General features: G+C 37.0%; 1 protein-coding gene across 1 annotated transcript in view; it reads left to right on the top strand.

Annotated features, from left to right (window-relative positions):
- GPHN (gephyrin) overlaps positions 1-19,602 on the top strand; it is a 728,696-nt gene that overhangs the window by 696,511 nt on the left and 12,583 nt on the right. Inside the window, exons 19-21 of the mRNA XM_026456013.2 lie at positions 9,122-9,195; positions 15,190-15,254; positions 19,376-19,479. Of these exons, the coding sequence (XP_026311798.1) occupies positions 9,122-9,195; positions 15,190-15,254; positions 19,376-19,479 (243 nt within the window). The remainder of the gene's footprint in view (positions 1-9,121; positions 9,196-15,189; positions 15,255-19,375; positions 19,480-19,602) is intronic.

Genomic DNA, 19,602 nt, shown 5'->3' with positions numbered 1-19,602 from the left:
AACACAAAGAACACAACTTTCTACTGCCAGACACATCCCTTTTACACCTTAGCGTAGCAAAGGTGAATCAACACATTCATTAACATGACCCAAAGATACAACCTCTCCAGCAAAGTATGTTCACCTTAAAAAGTACATAGTTATTAACTATATAGTTTTAATTTCTATATAGTTAATAACTATATTCTTTTTAAAAAGTTAATAACTTAAAATGATACTTAATAATAAATGCTCTAATATCCTATCTTAGAAATTAGGTATCTGATGATGATTTATTAATTAAATTTAATATCAGCTCCAGATTTTAAGTAAATAAAAATCTTAAATTATTTTGAAACTGACATACTATAAAACATAATAACTATTAACATTGTAAGATTTTCAGAATAATTATTTGATTTTGTTGATCACAGTTTTATACTTTTTTATAATCTTAAATATTATATAGGAAGAATGTGAGCTTATTTGATAAATAAGCCTATAGAAGTTTAGGAAAAACCCAAGTGAAATAAAATGTATACTTGTGTTATACTTAAGATTGATGTAAATAAGAGAAAGAACATGGCTGGGGTATTTTTATTATTGTTATTTAAGTTTGGGGTTTGTTTTTTTTTTTTCTTTGTTTATATGTATGTTTTGAGACAGGGTCTCAATATTTTGCTTAAGCTGGTCTCTAACTTCTGGGCTTAAGCAATAATCCTCCTGCCTCAGCCTCCCAAGTAGCTAGCATTATAGCTACACATTATCATACCTGGCTTTTGGGTTTTCTTAATAACTGGAATTATTGAGTTAGTCTCATTTGCTAAAGATTTATCCTAATTATATGAACTCACATTCTCAAAATTATAAGTAGAATATTTTCAGTATAGCATATTTAAAATAGTATAAGTTAAAATTATTTATTATCTAGGAATTTTAGAAATATTTTATATAAGCATTTATTGTCTCTCTAAGCTAATTAGAACAGGGCACCTTTAAGAGATAATATAATTTATGAATACCTTACAGAAATAGGAAGGAAGACACTTCATACTCACAAAATGAGATAAATGCTTTTCTGTATTACAGATACATGAACACACAGACAGATAAGAAACACAATAGCTTTAGTTCTACTTACAAGTTCTACTTATAATTTGAGCTATAAGTCAAGAGTAAACACAGAACCATAAAAATTCATCAGTCCAGTAATAAAGAACTATTTTCTTTCCTGGAGGGCACAAAAATCTTAATTGATTTGGTCTCAGAATTGACAATAAGAGAAATAAACAAGAAAGACTAATAAGTCAGATTCTCTGTCTTCTCTTACCCAAAAAAAAAAAAAAAATAGAGGTGTATCATCCTTTTACAGAGATCACCAAATGATTAGACCGTAAAACCAAATCCCTAATCATTCCTGCCACAAGGGGCAACACCTTATTGGCTGTGTGCAGAAACAAAAACAGAACTGAAATGAATATGGAGGCCAAAATAGAGAAACCAAAAGTTACCAATGTTACAGTTTTATTGGTGCTTGGAATTCACTCCAGGAACCAAGGAAAGATGTACCCTTCGTTTGTTTTTGGTTTTGTTTTTGTTTTTTTGAGACATTGTCTCGCGCTGTCTCCCAGACTGGAGCACAGCGGCATGATTTTGGTTCACTGCAACCTCCGCCTCCTGGGTTCAAGCAATTCTTATGCCTCAGCCTCCCAAGTAACTGGGATTACAGGTGCACGCCATCACGCCTGGCTAATTTTTGTATTTTTAGTAGAGATGCTGTTTCACCATGTGGGCCAAACTGATCTTGAACTCCTGACCTCAAGTGATCTGCCCTCCTCAGCCTCCCAGAGTGCTGGGATTTCAGACTTGAGCCACCACGCCTGGCCTGTACCCAGGTTTAAGCCACTCATAAAGTGTACTTCTCTGCCAATGAAGTTTAACTGGCTGTGTCCAGTGAATCAATGGAACATCTCAGTGGAGCCTCTGGAATTGTTAAAGTTTAAGTTTTTATAGATAAAATCATTAATCTTGATTTTGTCTCCTTTCTTGGCTTACTCACCGTACCTCCTTTTTGTAAATAAATTCAGTTGTTTCATAAGTGTTCATAGTACGTACAACTTTTATATTCTACCTAGAAGTGATATTATTACCACTTTAGATATAGTATAAGAATCTTACAATGATATACTTCGTTTTTCCCCTCTCAACATCTGTGCTACACTTGCCATAAATGTCATATTTACATATATTATTGAACCTTCACTATATCATTATAATTTTTCTTTAAATGATCAATTGCTTTTAGCAAATGTTATATGATATTTAAAAATCTTACATTTTTGCCTATGTAAAAAAATGTTGAATCTCATAAATATATAAAATGAACATGTTTCCAAGATTTTCTTTAACTCAACAACGAGCAAATAAGTAAGATGTTATGACCTATTCAAAGGAGAATTCAAAGAACACACCCATTTCAGCATTCTTGATTACCCAGATAATCAGGTCATCAAGAATGCTGAAATAATTTGCTAATAGATGCAAAACTGATCTATACCCACCACAGAATATTCAGTTACATCTCCACTGGGCAGAATTCATTTACATTTCTTTGGGTAAAAATTATGTTCACTGACAGGGCACAGTGGCTCACACCTGTAATCCCAGCACTTTGGTAGGCCGAGGTGGGTGGATCACGAGGTCAGGAGATCAAGACCAGCCAACATGGGGAAACCCCATCTCTACTAAAAATACAAAAATTAGCTGGGTGTGGTGGTGTGCGCCTGTCATCCCAGCTACTCAAGAGGCTGAGGCAGGAGAATCAGGGAGTCAGAGGTTGCACTGAGCCTAGATTGTGCCACTGCACTCCAGCCCGGTGACAGAGCGAGACTCCGTGTCAAAAAAACAAAAAAAGTGTTCACTGTCTTAGCTTAGGCTGCTATTTAGAAAATACCAAAGCCCAGGTGTAGTGGCTCATGCCTGTAATCCCAGCACTTTGAGAGACCAAGGTGGGCAGATCAATTAAGCTCAGGAGTTCTAGACCAGCCCAAGCAACATGGCAAAACCCACTCTCTACAAAAACTATAAAAATTAGCTATGCATAGTGATGCTTGCCTATAGTCCCAGCTAGTCAGGAATCTGAGGTGGGAGGTCAAGGCTGCAGAGAGCTGTGTTCACACCACTGCACTCCAGCCTAGGCAACAAAATGAGACCCTGTCTCAAAATAACAGAAAAATACCATAAAACGGGTGGCTTAAACATTTATTTATCATAGCTCTGAAGGTTGGGAAATCCAAGATCAGGGTGACAGCATGGATGGGTTCTGGTGAGGGCCCTCTTCCAGGCTGCAGATAGCTGACTTCTCCTTTTACCTTCACATGGCAGAAAGAAAGCTAGCTAACTCTTTGGCCTCTTCTTATAATGGCATTAATTCTACTCATGAGAACTCTACCCTCATTACCTAATTACTTCCCAGAGCCCCCACCATCACATTGGGATTGGAGTTTCAACATCAAATTTGAGGGTGGGGAGAGACATATTCAGTCCATTGCATTTACTATCAGTTTTACTCCATTTCATTGCTGTAAAATAGCTGAAAAACACAACAAGAAAGTGTGTGTTGCACTGGACACCCAGTATTCTTTTCTGCCCATTTCAAAGTCTTGCACAATTTTTCTGATCACTGGTGTTTCTCCTTACCTCAGTTGAGGAAGAGACTTATTCCTTCATCCATTCATTTTTCTTCTTCTCATCTGACTCTGGGGTTCAGAATATCAGACAAAGATCCTTGCTGCTTCAATAGGTAAACAAAAATATAAACAAAAAAATGATTATTCTCAGCCTTTATCACTATGTCTGGTACAAGTTTTCTGTCTGTCACAGGAGCATGAAGCCCTCCTTCATGTTCAAAAAGAATGAAAAGGGCTATTTTTAAAAGCAATTTTTGTAAGAAAAATAAAATACTTTCATTCATTTAGTAAACATATAAGCATCAGCTTTCCAAACTCTGCATCATAACCTTCAAGGCCCTGCAACTCTGGCTTCTGCCTATCTCTTCAAACTCAGCTTATACCTCTCTCCTACTCATTCACTACCATCCATTGCCTTTTCAGTTCTGTGCACGCTTTGCCACTTTGGAAGCTTTCATTTGTATGTCCCTTTCTCTGGAATTCTCTTCCCTCCACAATTCACATGCTTGAATCCTTCTTATCCTTCAAGGCTTAGCTAATATATCACTACCTCTTCTAAAATGAACTTTCCTGTTCTCCACACCCTCATCATTTTCTATCCCAGCACCTGCTTATTTCCTTCATAGCATGTACCACAAATTGTAATTATTTTATTTCTTGGTTTACTTGTTCTTGGCTATTCCTCTCCAGTAAAATATAACAGGATATCTCCGTGTCAAGGACTATGTCTTTCTTCTTTACCATTAAATGCCTAGCACATATGGAATTCCTAATACATAATAGGCACTCAGAAATGTTTGGTGCACTAACAAATGAATGAGTGAAAGGTGTATGCTATTCATTAAGGATTCGTGATATAGATATAGATATAAAAGACAAGGTTCCTGTTCTCAAGAACTTTATAGTTTAACAAAGGATACGTATCAGCTATCAAAGCAGTTGCTCTATAACCTAAGTGCATAATGTTAGAAGCATTTAGTGCTATAAGAGCATATAAGAAAGATCTGAAGATTTCTGCTTCTGTTATGATAGAAGAGCATATTTGGACCAATCCTCCCACCTAGAACATCTATAAAAACTATATAATTTTTTTTAAAGAAAAGAAAAAGCAGATGTCTGAAGAGAATAACCAAGACAAGCCAGGATTCCGGGCACTAAGATCCCAGAGAAAAGTGAACCACAGAGAAGTAAAACTGGAATTCTTCACCATATTTTTCTCAAAGCATTTACTAATTCCTAAGCCAGGAGTGGGGTGGGATGAGAGCTCTAATAGTACAGGAGGCAAAGAAGCCAAGCATAAAAAAAAATAGCGAGGAAGCTAATGAAATAAGCAGGATTTTAATCAGTCTTATGAGTTCAGGACCTGTTATAGAGAAGGAGCCCCGGTAAATATCTCAGGCTTTCAGTTTAAACCCTTGAAGGGCTATGTTTTAGGAATAAAGACAAACTGGAGATAAACTAGCCATCACAGGGACTGAAATCCAGCATCAAACTATCTCAATCCCTGATTAGATGAAGACAATTTGAGTTTTCCTTAACTGCCAGAAGACCTGAAATTCTTTTTGGAGGAATATATAATTGTCCAAAGCCTTTTCATCTTTTTCATACCTAATATTTGGGCTTCCATTTGAAAAGTTACCAGACATGCCAGAGATAGAGCAAAATGACTAAAAATTAAGATAGGAAACAATTGATAAAGTAGACCTAAAAATGATGCTGATATTTATATTGTCTCACATGGACTTTAAATAACCATTATATGTTTAAGAAAAAGTGATGACAAAATGGGAAATTTCACTAGAAAACTGGAATCTATTCATAAGAATCAAACAGAAATTTTTAAAAAGGGATAGAAAATTTAGAAATGAGCATAAAAGACACATGGGATATGGTGAAAGGTCAAACATATGTGTAGATGAAGTCTAAGAAGGAGAGGGGAGACAGAGTGAGCAAAAACAATATTTAAAATATTGGCAGAGAGTTTTCCAAAATCAATAAAAGACATCAAGCCAGAAATTCTAGGAGCTCCACTAATCTCAAGCCAGATAAATGAAAGAAACCATACCTAGGTAATCAGCAAAACTACTGAAAACCAAAGACAGAGAAAATTTTACCAGAAGGACGCATTGCCTTCAAAGGAGCAACAATAAAACTAACAAATGATTGAAATGGAAATGATGGAACCCAGAAAACAATGGACTGGGATTTGTAAAGTGCAGGAAAAAAAATACTGCCAATAGGGAACTCTATAGTCATCAAAAATTTATTTCAAAAATGAAGGTGGAATAAAGACAGTTTCAGCCAAACAGAAACTGTACGGACCTAGACTAAATAGAGTTTTTAAGGTAGAAGGATTATGGAAGCATGGAAATGCAGAAAGGACTAAAGAGGGTTAACATGTCAGCAAATGTAAATAAGTGTTGATCGTGTAAAATAATAATGCCTTGTGATGCTTAAAATATAAATAAATACTATATAGTGAATATATAAATATCAAGTATATATTGTCAACATAGTATATGTAGAAAAGATACAACATAGTATATGTAGAAAATATATACAATAAATAAAATACATATACTTAAAATATAAACATATACATGCGCATATGTATATGCTTAAAATGCATGTAAAATATATACACACAATAGCATAAAAGGCAGAAAGGCATAAATTGAGTTGATATGTTTTAAGGTTCTTGTATTGTCTGGGAAGTGATTTTTAAAAACCCAATTATGAGTAGACTGTAATAAGTCAAGGATGCATATTATAATCTCTAAAACAACTACTAAAATAACAATATAAGAATATGTAACTAACAAGCTAATAGAGGGGAAAGAATATTAAATAAAAAATATTGTATAAATCCTAAAGGATGTATAGAAGAAAAAAGGAAACAAAAGCAGAAGTGACAAATGGTACAGTGATAGTTTTATACCCAAATAGAGCAGTAATCATACTACATGTAGGCCAGGTGTGGTGGCTCATGCCTGTAATCCCAGCACTTCAGGAGGCTGAGTTAGACTGATCATGTGAGGCCAGGAGTTTGAGACCAGCCTGAACAATGTGATGAAACCTCGTCTCTATACAAAAATTAGTTGGATGTAGTAGAATGTGCCTGTAGTCCCAGCTACTCAGGAGGCTGAGGCATGCAATCGTTTGAACCCAGGAGATGGAGGTTGCAGTGAACCGAGATCGCGCCACTGCACTCCAGCCTGGGTGAGAGAGCAAGACTCTGTCTCAAAAAAAGAAAAAAAAAGAAAAGAAAAAAGGAAAGAAAAATTGTACTAAATGTAAATAGACTGAATCCTTCAGTTAAAAATTGTCATTCTGGATTTTTTAAAAAATAGCTAATTATATGCTGCTTATAAGAGACATACCTGAAATATAAAGACACAGAAAACTGAAAGTAAAAGATTTGAAAAAGTTATAGTGTAGCTATATTGATAACAGAGAGAATTCTTTTTCTTTTCTTAAAATACATTTTTATGTAGAGCAAATAGAGAAAATTAAGGTAAAAAGGATTACTAGATATTAGGAGGGACATTTTATTATTTTAAATGAGTTAATTCATCAAGAATATGTAAGTAACATTTACAAATTTATTATATCTAATAATATAACCTCAAAATGAAAAATTTGTTAGTTAATTAATTAATAATCAATATTTCATCTAGTCCCCCAGTCTTTGGAGTTCAGAGGAAGCTGAAAAGATGACTGAGACTAAGATGAAGGTGGGATAGACAGTGGAGTAGAAAGAATATTCAAAGCAGAAAGAAGAACATTTTCAAAGACTGGAGGCAAGAGCTTGAAAAACCGGCCAGATGTGTTTGTTCACCTCTGTAATTCCAACACTTTGGGATGCCAAGGCGGGTGGATCTCTTGAGGCCAGGAGTTCAACACCAGGCTGGCCAACATGGTGAAATGCTGTCTCTCCTAAAAATACAAAAATTAGCCAGGCATGGTGGCATGTACCTATAATCCCACCCAGCTACTTGGGAGGCTGAGGGACAAGAATTGCCTGAACCCGGGAGGTGAAGGTCGCAGTGAGCCGAGATCATGCCACTGCACTCCAGCCTGGGTGACAGACTGAGACCCTGTCTCAAGAAGAAGAGAGAAAGAGAGAGAGAGAGTGGCGGCGGGGGGACGGGGCAGGGGAGAAGGAAGGAAGGAAGGAGTCTTGCTAGAATGTAGACACAGAGAAAGATTGATAGAGAGGAATGTGGCTGGGTGAGATGGATGAGAACAATGACTGGGGGACTAGAAAATATAGGAATCTTTGATATTTAAAAGATGATATGGCCAGGTGCAGTGGTTCATGCCTGTAATCCCAGCACTTTGGGAGGCCGAGACAGGTGGATCACCTGAGGTCAGGAGTTTGACACAGGCCTGGCCAACTAGGTGAAACCTAAAAATACAAAAATTAGTTGGGCTTGGTGGTGCATGCCTGTAATTCATTCTCCCCACAGAAGGAGAGTGGCACTATTGGCAAGGAGTGAGATGATGTTGGTTGAGGCTGTGGAGATAGAAGGGAACACATGTTTACAAATAAAAATACCTCATAGCTTGTGAAATATTTAAAATGTAGGCAGGTTACTGGACTCACTTTTAGTAAACCAAAAAATTTAGTAATAGACCTAGCTAGGTTTGTATTATTTAAGAGAAATGTTAAGGACTGCAATTTTTTTTTCTTTCTGTCTACAACACCAGCAGCAGAGCGGTGTTATATATCATTTCCAAAGATCAGATTTTGGAATCCGTGGGTTGGTCATAGCCACAGGTTAGTTTTGTTTTTAACACTAGAATATAAAGTTGGAGTAGTTAAACTCCCTTGACTTTCTGTTTTGGAGTTCCCTTCCTGTTTTTCATTTTAGTTGAGTCATTTAGATTTAACAAATGTAAATAATCTGTGGGCATATGTTCAAGTCTGTGGGCATATGTTCAAGTCTCTCTTCAAGAAATATATATGGCTTTAAGATCATTAAGCAGAATGGTGTAGGATACATACATGTAGGTTGCTTGCCCAGGCACAACTTAAGACATATTTGTTAACATCCTTCCTCAGACATAAAATTCTATCTCAGAAGAGAAACAATAACCCACCAGCTAGTGATGTTATACATTAATGTAGTTGTTTTGTTTTTATCTAACTTTTCCTACTAGAATGTACTTTCTATGAGGACAGGGACGTTGTCTCTTTTGTTCAAGGCTGTATCCCTCTGCACATAGATTGGTACTCATCATATACCAAGTGTTAAGCGACTATTTATTGAATGAATAAATGGATAAATGAGGAATGAAGGAATATTGTGTTATGCAAATCAACTTCATTAAAATAAGAAAGATGTTTCTTTTCATTTCAATCTTATAAATTAATTTAATGTTCATTTAAAGTGTTGAAAGTCTAATATTAAAATGTTTGAAAGTAAAGTGATTATTTTTAATGTTTGCAGGACTATCTCAAGCAGGTGCTGGACATTGATCTTCATGCTCAGATCCATTTTGGCAGGGTTTTTATGAAACCAGGGTATGAAAATAATCTTGTTATCTCATATATGGGGTTGGTTTGGCTTGCTTTAACTAACAAACTTTTAAATGCCTTATTTTTACATTTCCTATTATGAATTAACTATTCCCAAAAAAAAAGAAATATAGTATTAGGATCCTTTGTACAAGTGCAGGTCCTAATGAAATAGGAATTCATCTTCCTTATGAGTCAATGAGTTTGGTATGAACAAAACACGGCAACTTTCCAAACTTTTTCTCCTTTTTAATTCTCATCCCTAGTTCCTTCTTCCTCTTTTTCTCTTTTTCCCCAAACTGTTTCTTTCTCTCTTTTTAAAAATAATTAATATGAGAACTCTCAAATATACCCAAAAATAGGGAACGAACCCCCATCCCATGTACCCATCACCCGGCTTCAGTAACTATCAACAATTTTCTGTAATTGTTTTGTCAATATCCCCACCCCACCCTGCCTTTTAGTGGGGAGAGATGGCTGGATTGTTTAAAAGCAAATTCTAGACATGTCATTTTGATATACATTTGAAATAATAATACTAACAACAGTATTCTCTTACCTAATCACAATGGTATTATCTCATCTAACAAAATAAATCATACTTTAATATCATCTAATGCCCTGATCATATTCAAATTTCTCCCATATATCAAGAAAAAGAATGCCTTTTTATAATTGTTTTGTTTGATAAGGATTGCGTTAAGGTCCACTGAGTGTATTTGTTTAAGTCTCTAATAAATGAGAACATTTTCTGCCCCCACCCTTTTTGTTGTTGTTGTGCCATTGACTTGCTAGAGAAAATGGATCATGTGTCCTGATGAATGGATTTGGCTGATTACTTCCTTAGGTTATGTTCCTCTGTCTCTGATGTATGCTATAGATTAAAAGATACTAAGGCTTGATTAAATTCAGGTTTAATTTTTTTTTCCTTTGCAAGAATGTTTTGTTAAGTTGACTGTCACACTGCTTCCTTCTGGTCCCCAGGAGGAAAGAAAAATAACTAAGAAAAATAGCCATGAATTTGCACATCTCTTAAAAATTAATAACACCTAAAGAAGGGTTGATGGAGGTCCTGAAGTCAGTTATAAATCCTCAAAGGTTGTCAAACGTTGGTGTTAGTGAAAGATATGGCCATATCTTTAAGAAATAGCCTATCTGTTTAGACTTTTGCTGCTCTATGAACCTATGATTTCCTGTTCAAAGACCTCAACTGTATGGCTGAGAGTTCCAGCACATCTCCATGCTCTTAGGGACAACAGTAATGATGCTTTACTGTTAATGAACCCTAGGAGAGAAGCCGATAGGCTTCTCAGTTGTTATGAGTGAGCTATGGGTACCATCAACAAATTTCAAAAGCCTTTAAAGTATCAACCTAGCCCTCCTAATAAGTGCCTCATGTCAGTTCTAGGATAGAGATCAGGCTTTACCTACACAATTTGGCCATTTTTAGTATAGAATTAAGATTATCCCTAAAGCTTTGTCCACAATTAGATAGAATTCTTGGCTTTATATTTCTGTAGTTGCCTGTTGAGCGTGCCCCAATATGGCTGCTACTGATAGGGCCTTTTTATTATTGAAACTGTTGAATTGGGGCTGGGCATGGTGGTTCACACCTGTAATCCCCAGCACTTTGGGATGCTGAGGTGTGCGGATTGCTTTGAACTCAGGAGTTCCAGACCAGCCTTGGCAACATTGAGAAACCCAGTCTCTATAAAAAATACAAAAATTAGTCAGGCGTTAGTTGCTTGTACCTATAGTCCCATCTACACGGGAGGCTGAGGCTGGAGAATCACTTGAGCTGGGAAGCAGAGGTTGCAGTGAGCCAAGATCATGCCACTGCAGTCCAGCCTGGGTAACAGAGTGAGACCTTATCTCAAAAAAAAAAGAAAGAAACTATTGGATTTGGATCATTTTGTCTTACGCAAATACTATTATGCTATTGGGTATACCTCCTTTCTTTTTTTTTTTTCTGAGCCCATGGGCAGTACTAATCTGATTAGAATATAGAGAATATCCCAAAAGCATATCACTGTGCTTCTCAAAATCTCAAAAACTGAATTGGGCCGAGTGCAGTGGCTCACGCCTATGATCCTAGCATTTTGGGAGGCCGTGGGGGTGGCTCGCTTGAGCCCAGAAGTTGGAGACCAACCTGGGCAACATGGCAAAACCCTGTCTCTACAAAAAACACAAAAATTAGTTGGGTGTGGTGGCACATGCCTATAGTCCCAGCTACTTGGGAGGCTAAGGTGAGAGGATCACTTGAGCCCAGGAGGCAGAGGTGGCAATGAGCCATGATAGTGCCACTGCCCTCTGACCTGGGCAACAGAGTAAGACCCTGCCTCAAAAAAAAAAAAAAAAAAAAAAAAAAAAGATTTAATTAATTGATTGTTCCATTTGCAGAGGGAAAGAAACAAACACTACTTGCCCTCACCTCTCTTGTCCCAGAGAAGAGTTATTTGTATATCTATTGTTTAAAATATTCTCAGTGCCTGTGATAACTTTTGTACTCTTTTTTTAATCTGTTATTTACCACTCACTTCAACTTTAGCAGTTCATCATTTCCTAATGTTTAATTTCCTCCCTTAAAATCATAACACTCTGTGACCTCAACCATCGCGTAAATGCTCTTATAGTCTGATCTCAAGAGGAGAACTGAGTAATAGGTTTTGAGTTCCAAGGAAATGGCTTCCAGAGCTTAAAAAAAATTCACAGTTTAGCAGTAGGACATTTATGATAGCAATGCATAATAACAAAATAATTTTGTAATGGAATCCTTTTTTAATGAGTACCTTTATAGAAATTACATTACCTACATGCAAGATGCAAAAGATTGCTTAAATTGGCCCTATAATTTAAATGGGCTTTAAATACAGTGGAAGAAAGAAGGTGTTAATACATTCTCTCCTCATTCTTATTATCTGTGGGTTTGCTAAAATAAAGTAGTTTCAAAGTTTAAATGGGCTTCTTTTAGTTCACCAGAATTTTATGCTTTTCTAAAGGTAATAAGAACTTAAAGGTAATTGCTACTTAATATTAGAACAGAAGAAATGTAAAACACACAAATACAATTTGGCTTTGCTATTTCCACATAACAGTGCTTTCAGAATGCAATTAAGCTCTTTCATTTTAAAGACAAAGATACTCAGAAAAGCATTCGGAGTATTAGCAACCAGATCTACCAATCACTGTTTTTATTGGGTCATCTACAATGAGCATAGCTGTTATTAAGAACAAATCTTTGAAATTATTTGCATCACACAATAATCGTTGCCAAATAACGTATCCATAAATCAGTATCAAAATCTAATCTCAGTTTTCTAAAACACAGCAAAGAATCAGAAAGTTTGCAAAAGAAAAGCCTCAGAGTGGGCCGGGCGCGGTGGCTCATGCCTGTAATCCCAGCGCTTTGGGAGGCGGAGGCGGGCAGATCACGAGGTCAGGAGATTGAGACCATCCCGGCTAATACAGTGAAACCCCGTCTCTACTAAAAATACAAAAAATTAGCCGGGCGTGGTGGCGGGCGCCTGTAGTCCCAGCTACCCAGGAGGCTGGGCCAGGAGAATGGTGTGAACCCAGGAGGTAGAGCTTGCAGTGAGCCAGATCACACCACTGCATTCCAGCCTGGGCGACAGAGCAAGACTCCATCTAAAAAAAAAGCCTCCCAAAATAGATGTCCAGAGATCATGTACTAACACTACATAACCATCCTGTGAGATCTTTATCCACATATAAGCTGAAGTTAGAACAACCTTGGTTCAAATCTGTATTCCCCCACTTAGTAGCTGAGTGACTTGGACCACATTGCCTAATCTCTCTGAATCTCAGTTTCCATATAAAATGGGATAATAATTGTTACCTCATAAGCTTGTTGTAAGACTTAAATGAAATAATGAATGTGATGCATAGATGTTACTTAAAAAACAGATATTTTAGCCAGTCCCAGTGGCCCACACCTGTGGATCGCTTGAGCTCAGGAGTTCAAGACCAGCCTGGGCACATAGCGAGACCTCATCTGTATTAAAAATTTAAAAATTAGCTGGACGTGGTGGTGTATGCCTGTAGTCCTACCTACTTAGAAGACTGAGGCTGGAGGACTGCTTCAGCCCAGGAGATGGAGACTGCAGTGAGCCATGATTGAGACACTGCATTCCAGCATGGGTGACAGATCAAGACCTTGTCTCAAAAAATAAATAAATAAAAATAGTTATTTTTATTATTACTGTTATTATTTTCATTCTAACAGTATAACTATTGCTATCATTCTCTGGTTCTCAAACCTAAAACCAGCTTAATGGTCAAGATGATAGCAGTGTCACATTACAAGGTGCCACAGGGAAAAAAAACAAAATTGGGAAGGAATAAAAAAACAGATACAAGAAACAAGAACTATAGAAACATAGCAATGTGGGGTTATGGTTGGGGTGAAAACAACCCATAGTTCTCTTGTGACCTAACATCACTGTATTACAGCAGAGTAGAACACATTAATAATGATGGCTATAAATCATCAAAAGAACATCAGTGTCACTGTATTATTGCCAAAGGTAATGAGTGAGGGATCTATTTTTAAAAGATCAACCTCCAAAAATAGTAAAAATAAAACAAGTTGAGTGCTGAAAAGGTTAATATTTCATCAGAATTCTGCATTGCTTAATATAATGAGATTTAATTAATATAATAAATATGAGATTTTTAGCTAAAATTCTATATAAAAGGTAATTAATAGGAAAAAAACACTATTCTCATATGCCACTCACTCCTTCCACCCAACCTCCCATGATAAGAGTTCATGTCAAAATCTTGAGGAAGTATAATTTGAGAATATTTTTAAATTACTAATAATTTTGGCCGGGCGCAGTGGCTCACACCTGTAATCCCAGCACTTTGGGAGGCCGAGGTGGGTGGATCACCTGAGATCAGGGGTTCAAGACCAGCCTGACCAACATGGAGAAACCTCATCTCCACTAAAAAGATAAAATTAGCTGGGCAAGATGGTGGCACATGCCTATGATCCCAGCTGCTCAGGAGGCTGAGGCAGGAGAATCACTTGAACCTGGGAGGCGGAGGTTGCAGTGAGCCGAGATCGTGCCATTTCACTCCAGTGAAACTCCATCTCCAAAAAAAAATTACTATTAATTTTGTTCTAGTCATGATATTTTATTTTGATATTTCAAAAATAATGTCTTGATAATAGGGAAGTGTTTATGTCTATGCTAAGGATAGTTTTAAAAGGCTAATACAGAAGAAGCACAATTGAAAGAAAAAGGTTAAAAAATACTCATTTTGAGCAATAGGCAACTATCTGATAGACATATTATCAGGTAGTCTTCTGGTCTTCTGCTTTTTTTTTTTGAGATGGAGTCTCGCTCTGTCGCCCAGGCTGGCATGCAGTGGCCATCTCAGCTCACTGCAACCTCTGCCTCCCAGGTTCAAGCGATTCTCCTGCCTCAGCCTCCCGAGTAGCTGGGATTACAGGTACACACCACTATGACTGGCTAATTTTTGTATTTTTAGTGGAGATGGGGTTTCACCATGTTGGCCAAGCTCGTCTCAAACTCCTGACCTCAAGTGATCCACCCGCCTCAGCCTCCCAAAGTGTTGGGATTACAGGTGTGAGCCACCACGCCCGACCAGTCTTCTGCTTTTAGGAATGATTATTGTAAATTGCCAGCAAAAGTAGTATAAACATTATTAACTAGAGGGGTGGGAAAACTTGGAAACTCCAAGATTTGGAGTCCATTTCTATGGCACTGGCAAGAAAAAAAAAAAAAAAGTAAGTAATTGTTTGTAAACCAGAAAGTGTGGTTACTTGAAAACAGGAAATACTAAAAACAAATTTATTTAAGTGTGTATGGAATACTTCAGAGTATAAAGATGTAAAGGCGAGTCAACAGAAAAGTGTTTTCTATATGATAAGTGTATGGATTACAAAAACACTGGAGTACTTAATGTATTCATCATATTGCTTAGCAATCACTAACAAGTGACTTTTTCTTCTAGCTTGCCAACAACATTTGCAACTTTGGATATTGATGGTGTAAGAAAAATAATCTTTGCACTACCTGGTAAGAATAAAAAATTGTTTCGTTTGCTTTTTCTGGAAAAATATCCAAAATTTTTTGGACTTCTCTTGTGACCAGTACCCTATTAGACCACCTAGTTTGAAATCTGAAAGACCTGGGTTCAAGTCTCAGCTTTTCTAAACGACCAATCACTTAACCTCTCTAGGAAGTTTCTTCACCTGTAAAATAAGACTAATATCTACTTCATAGGGTGGTGTAAAATCAGATTAGATAATATATATCAAAGCACATTCCAAATCCTGAGATGATAATCAAGTGTTAGCTGTCACTGGATCTTTCTGGGACACCTGCTTTTTCGTTGTAGGAAACTGGTCGAAGTTAGCAGCCTAATACCTCTCATAACCAGAAGTATTGTGCTTTAGAGGCCAAAGTGCCTTGAGTGACCCATGCAAATACCAAATCAGAAAATACAAAGCTGCCTCTGGTCCCTGCCAGATTTGGGCTGGTTAAGGGGAGGGGAAAGAGGAAAGGTCAGGCTACTACTGGTACTAGTGCTTCTCAGCCAAATCCCACTCATCATCAGTCTACAACTTCCCCATTCCCACGCTTGCCCCAATGTGAGCAGAAACTTACATGTTCAGATTATAGAAAGAGCAAAGTGGATTCAGTTCACAAGGATTTTCAAATTCAAATTTTTAGTGATTTGGGGTTATATATTTAAAGTCATGATGAATCTTGATAAATTTTAAAACAGTCTAAAAGTTTTATGCATCTATTTTTTTTTAACTTTAAAATTATCCTCTGATCATTCTGTTCAGTTCTCTATTTTTTGGCACAGATTTTTTTAGAAAATAACTTATTTCTTTGAGATTTACAAATCTCATGACTTTGGGATATTTATTTGTTTTTTATGTCAAGTGAATCTCAAAATGGAAATGTAAAGAAATGGAAGCAGGCAGAAAAATGTTAAACTTTAAAAACATTTTAAGCCCCTATCTATAAGCATTAAAGAGATTAGATTTCTATCATATAGAAAATTTTCAGAGAGAGGACATTTAAGTAAAATAGTCCTCAGAATGTATCTGTAACATGAAACTCCTTAGGACCTTTCATAATTCCTTGAATGCTCTGATAGCCATTGTATAAAGAAATGTGCTCCTTTTCCTAGCTTCATTTGGCCTGGAAGAGCCTCTTTTGTCTACAGAAGATATGACTTAACCTACAGACCATCAGTGATATTATAACAAAGAATGTTACTGTGGGAGCCTATTTCACCATTATGCCAAAGATGTTATAAAATTAAAACCTATTTTCAAATTCCTACTTTTAATTTGAAACCTTATCTGCTCAGCCTGAGTGAACCAACAGAGGGCAGTGGAAACTCACGTGTTCAGATTATAGAATGTGCAAAGTGGTTCCGTTTACAAGGATTTTCTTGCCTCTTTTGATGTTTTTGTTGTTGTTGTTGTTGTTTGTTTGTTTGTTTGTTTTTTGCGGGATTTTTTGAGACAAGGTCTGGCTCTGTCGCCCAGGCTAGAGTGCAGCAGCGTGATCTCAGCTCACTACAACCTCTGCCTCCTAGGCTCAAGCCATTCTCCCACCTCAGCCTCCCAGGTAGCTGGGACTATAGGCGCTTGCTATCACCCCTGGCTAATTTTTGTATTTTTTGTAGAGACGGGGTTTCACCTTGTCGCCCAGGCTGGTCTCCACTTCTGAGCTCAAGCCATCCACCTGCCTCAGCCTCCCAAAGTTTTGGGATTACAGGCATGAGCCACCATGCACAGCTTTACAAGGATTTTCCATTTCAAAACTGTATCTCTGCTTTCTTGCAGGCCATGCATTTAAAGCCATCCCTAATCTTGACAAGTTTTAAATCAAAGTTTTGTATATTTACTTGATTTGACATTTTTAACGTTGCTAGAGTGATGCTCACTGTTGTAAAAATCAGAAAATACAGATAAGCATAAAAAAGTGTGAACCATAATCCCCCAACACACACATATAGATAAACCACTATTACAAGTTTTTTATATCAGTCCTTCCAATCCTTTTTCATACATAGCAAGACCCCACCTCTAAAATAATTGGAGCACTTCATTTTTTATACAGTAATGTTATAAAGTAGTAGTATAATAAGGATTTTATAATCCTTGATGAACAATGGCTTTTTTATTTGTTTGAGTTTTTGTTTTGCTTTTCCAGAAAAAATATTTCATCTGCTTGTATTTTGAGGCAAGGAAAAGTAATTGAATCTTTTTAAAAGTCTGCTGTTCTGTGGACAACTCATTTTTCCATTGAAATTATTAGAATCACTTGTCACTTTTTGCACCTTAAAAAATCTATTCTTAAGCACTTTTGTAGGTAGAAGAGAATTGGAGGTATGATTATAGCTAATAATAGGCTAAACTGACTATTGCCTTTTGACTTGATGATGCAATAAGCAGTGTTTAGCCAGACCAAGGGAACCTAAAAATCTAGTAGCACATTCCCCACTCCAGGTGATACATTCATACTTACATAGAACTGTATAAAAGTATTTTAAAAATGATGCAATAAGCAGTGTTTAGCCAGGCCAAGGGAACCTAAAAATCTAGTAGCACATTCCCCACTCCAGGTGATACATTCATACTTACATAGAACTGTATAAAAGTATTTAAAAAATTGTAATTCTAGAACCAGAAGAGATGTTGAGAATCATGTAGTCCAAACCTTTCATTTCATTGATGAGTAAAGTCAGACTCAAAAAACTTTGAAACTTGCCAGGATCTCACAGCTTGGTTAGATAATAATGCCACACAAGAAATCAAATCTGTTATTTACAGCCCAGGTGGTTGTTTGCTTCTTCACAGCCCACCCTTCCTCCTTTGTAGTGTATGACACACCTAGATTTCTTCTTGGAGAAATATAGTAGAGTTCCTCAAATTCTTCTCATAACTTTAAAAGAATTTGGTATTTGTATTAGTCTGCTCAGGCTGCCATGACAGAATACCACAGACTGGGTAGCTTTTTTTTTGAGGCAGAGTCTCGCTCTGTCGCCCAGGCTGGAGTGCAGTGGCGCGATCTCAGCTTACTGCAAGCTCCACCTCCCAGGTTCACGCCATTCTCCTGCCTCAGCCTCCCGAGTAGCTGGAACTATAGGTGCCCGCCACCACGCCCGGCTAATTTTTTGTATTTTTATTGGAAACGGGGTTTCACAGTGTTAGCCAGGATGGTCTCGATCTCCTGACCTTGTCATCCAGCCGCCGTGGCCTCCCAAAGTGCTGAGATTACAGGCATGAGCCACTGCGCCTGGCCCAGACTGGGTAGCTTAAACAACAGAAATGTATTTTATTACAGTTCTGGAGGCTGGAAGTCCAAAATCAAGGTGCCAGCAAGGTTGGCTTCTGGTGAGGCTTCTTTTCCTGGCTTGTAGACAGCAACCTTTTCACTGTGTCTTCACATGATCTTTCCTGTATGTGTATAGACTCCTGGTGTCTCTTCCTCTTTTTGTAAGGACATCAGTCCTATTGGATTACAACCACACCTTTATGACCTCATTTACCTTAATTACCTCCTTAAAGGCCCTATCTCCAAATACAGTCAATCATATTGGAGTTATAGCTTTATCATATGAATTCAATCCATAACAGTATTCATCTTCAGGTCCTTAAGACACATCTTAAATCATTTGTTTGTCTGTTTGTTTGTTTTTATAATTAAAGGAATATCTAGGTAGAGAAGGTTATAAATAAGTTTCCTTATGTTTATATTTTCTCAGTTTGGGTACCAAGCTTGTAATACTATAGTAATTTTTAAATGCTTAAAAAATAGCAAATAGATATATAAAACTTGTAAACGGCTTTAAAACAAGATTAGTAATGAGTAATCTTGATAATAAGATTAGTAATGGCTTTCAACTGGCTCAGGAAAGCAGAAACAAATGGTGTTAAACAGCTTCTGGGCAGCAGAATTCTCCATTTTACTGAAAGATGCAAATGTTTATACCCCCTGTGGCATTTAGTTGACTATACCTCTGTTCTGGTTGGATTCAAGGTGATTCAGAAGAGGCAAAATCGTGGCTAGTCACTTCTGTCACATTCTGATACCCAAAGATATAGATAGATATAACTATTTGGCAAATTGTTACACAGTGTATTATTAATAACTGCTTGGTTGACTTTCAGGGAACCCTGTATCGGCTGTCGTCACCTGCAATCTCTTTGTTGTGCCTGCACTGAGGAAAATGCAGGGCATCTTGGATCCTCGGCCAACCATCATCAAAGCAAGGGTAATGCTTTCTAATGACCAGAAACCAAAATGGAAGCCTGGTAACAGCAATATGATTTCCTAATTGTCCAAAATAAACATCTAGAGTTTTCTATTTGTTTTGATGGAAAATGTGATTATATTC

The sequence above is a fragment of the Piliocolobus tephrosceles genome, chromosome 6 (assembly GCF_002776525.5).
Source record: "Piliocolobus tephrosceles isolate RC106 chromosome 6, ASM277652v3, whole genome shotgun sequence".
NCBI classification, from domain to species: domain Eukaryota; kingdom Metazoa; phylum Chordata; class Mammalia; order Primates; family Cercopithecidae; genus Piliocolobus; species Piliocolobus tephrosceles.
This window is presented reverse-complemented; position numbering and strand designations above follow the sequence as displayed.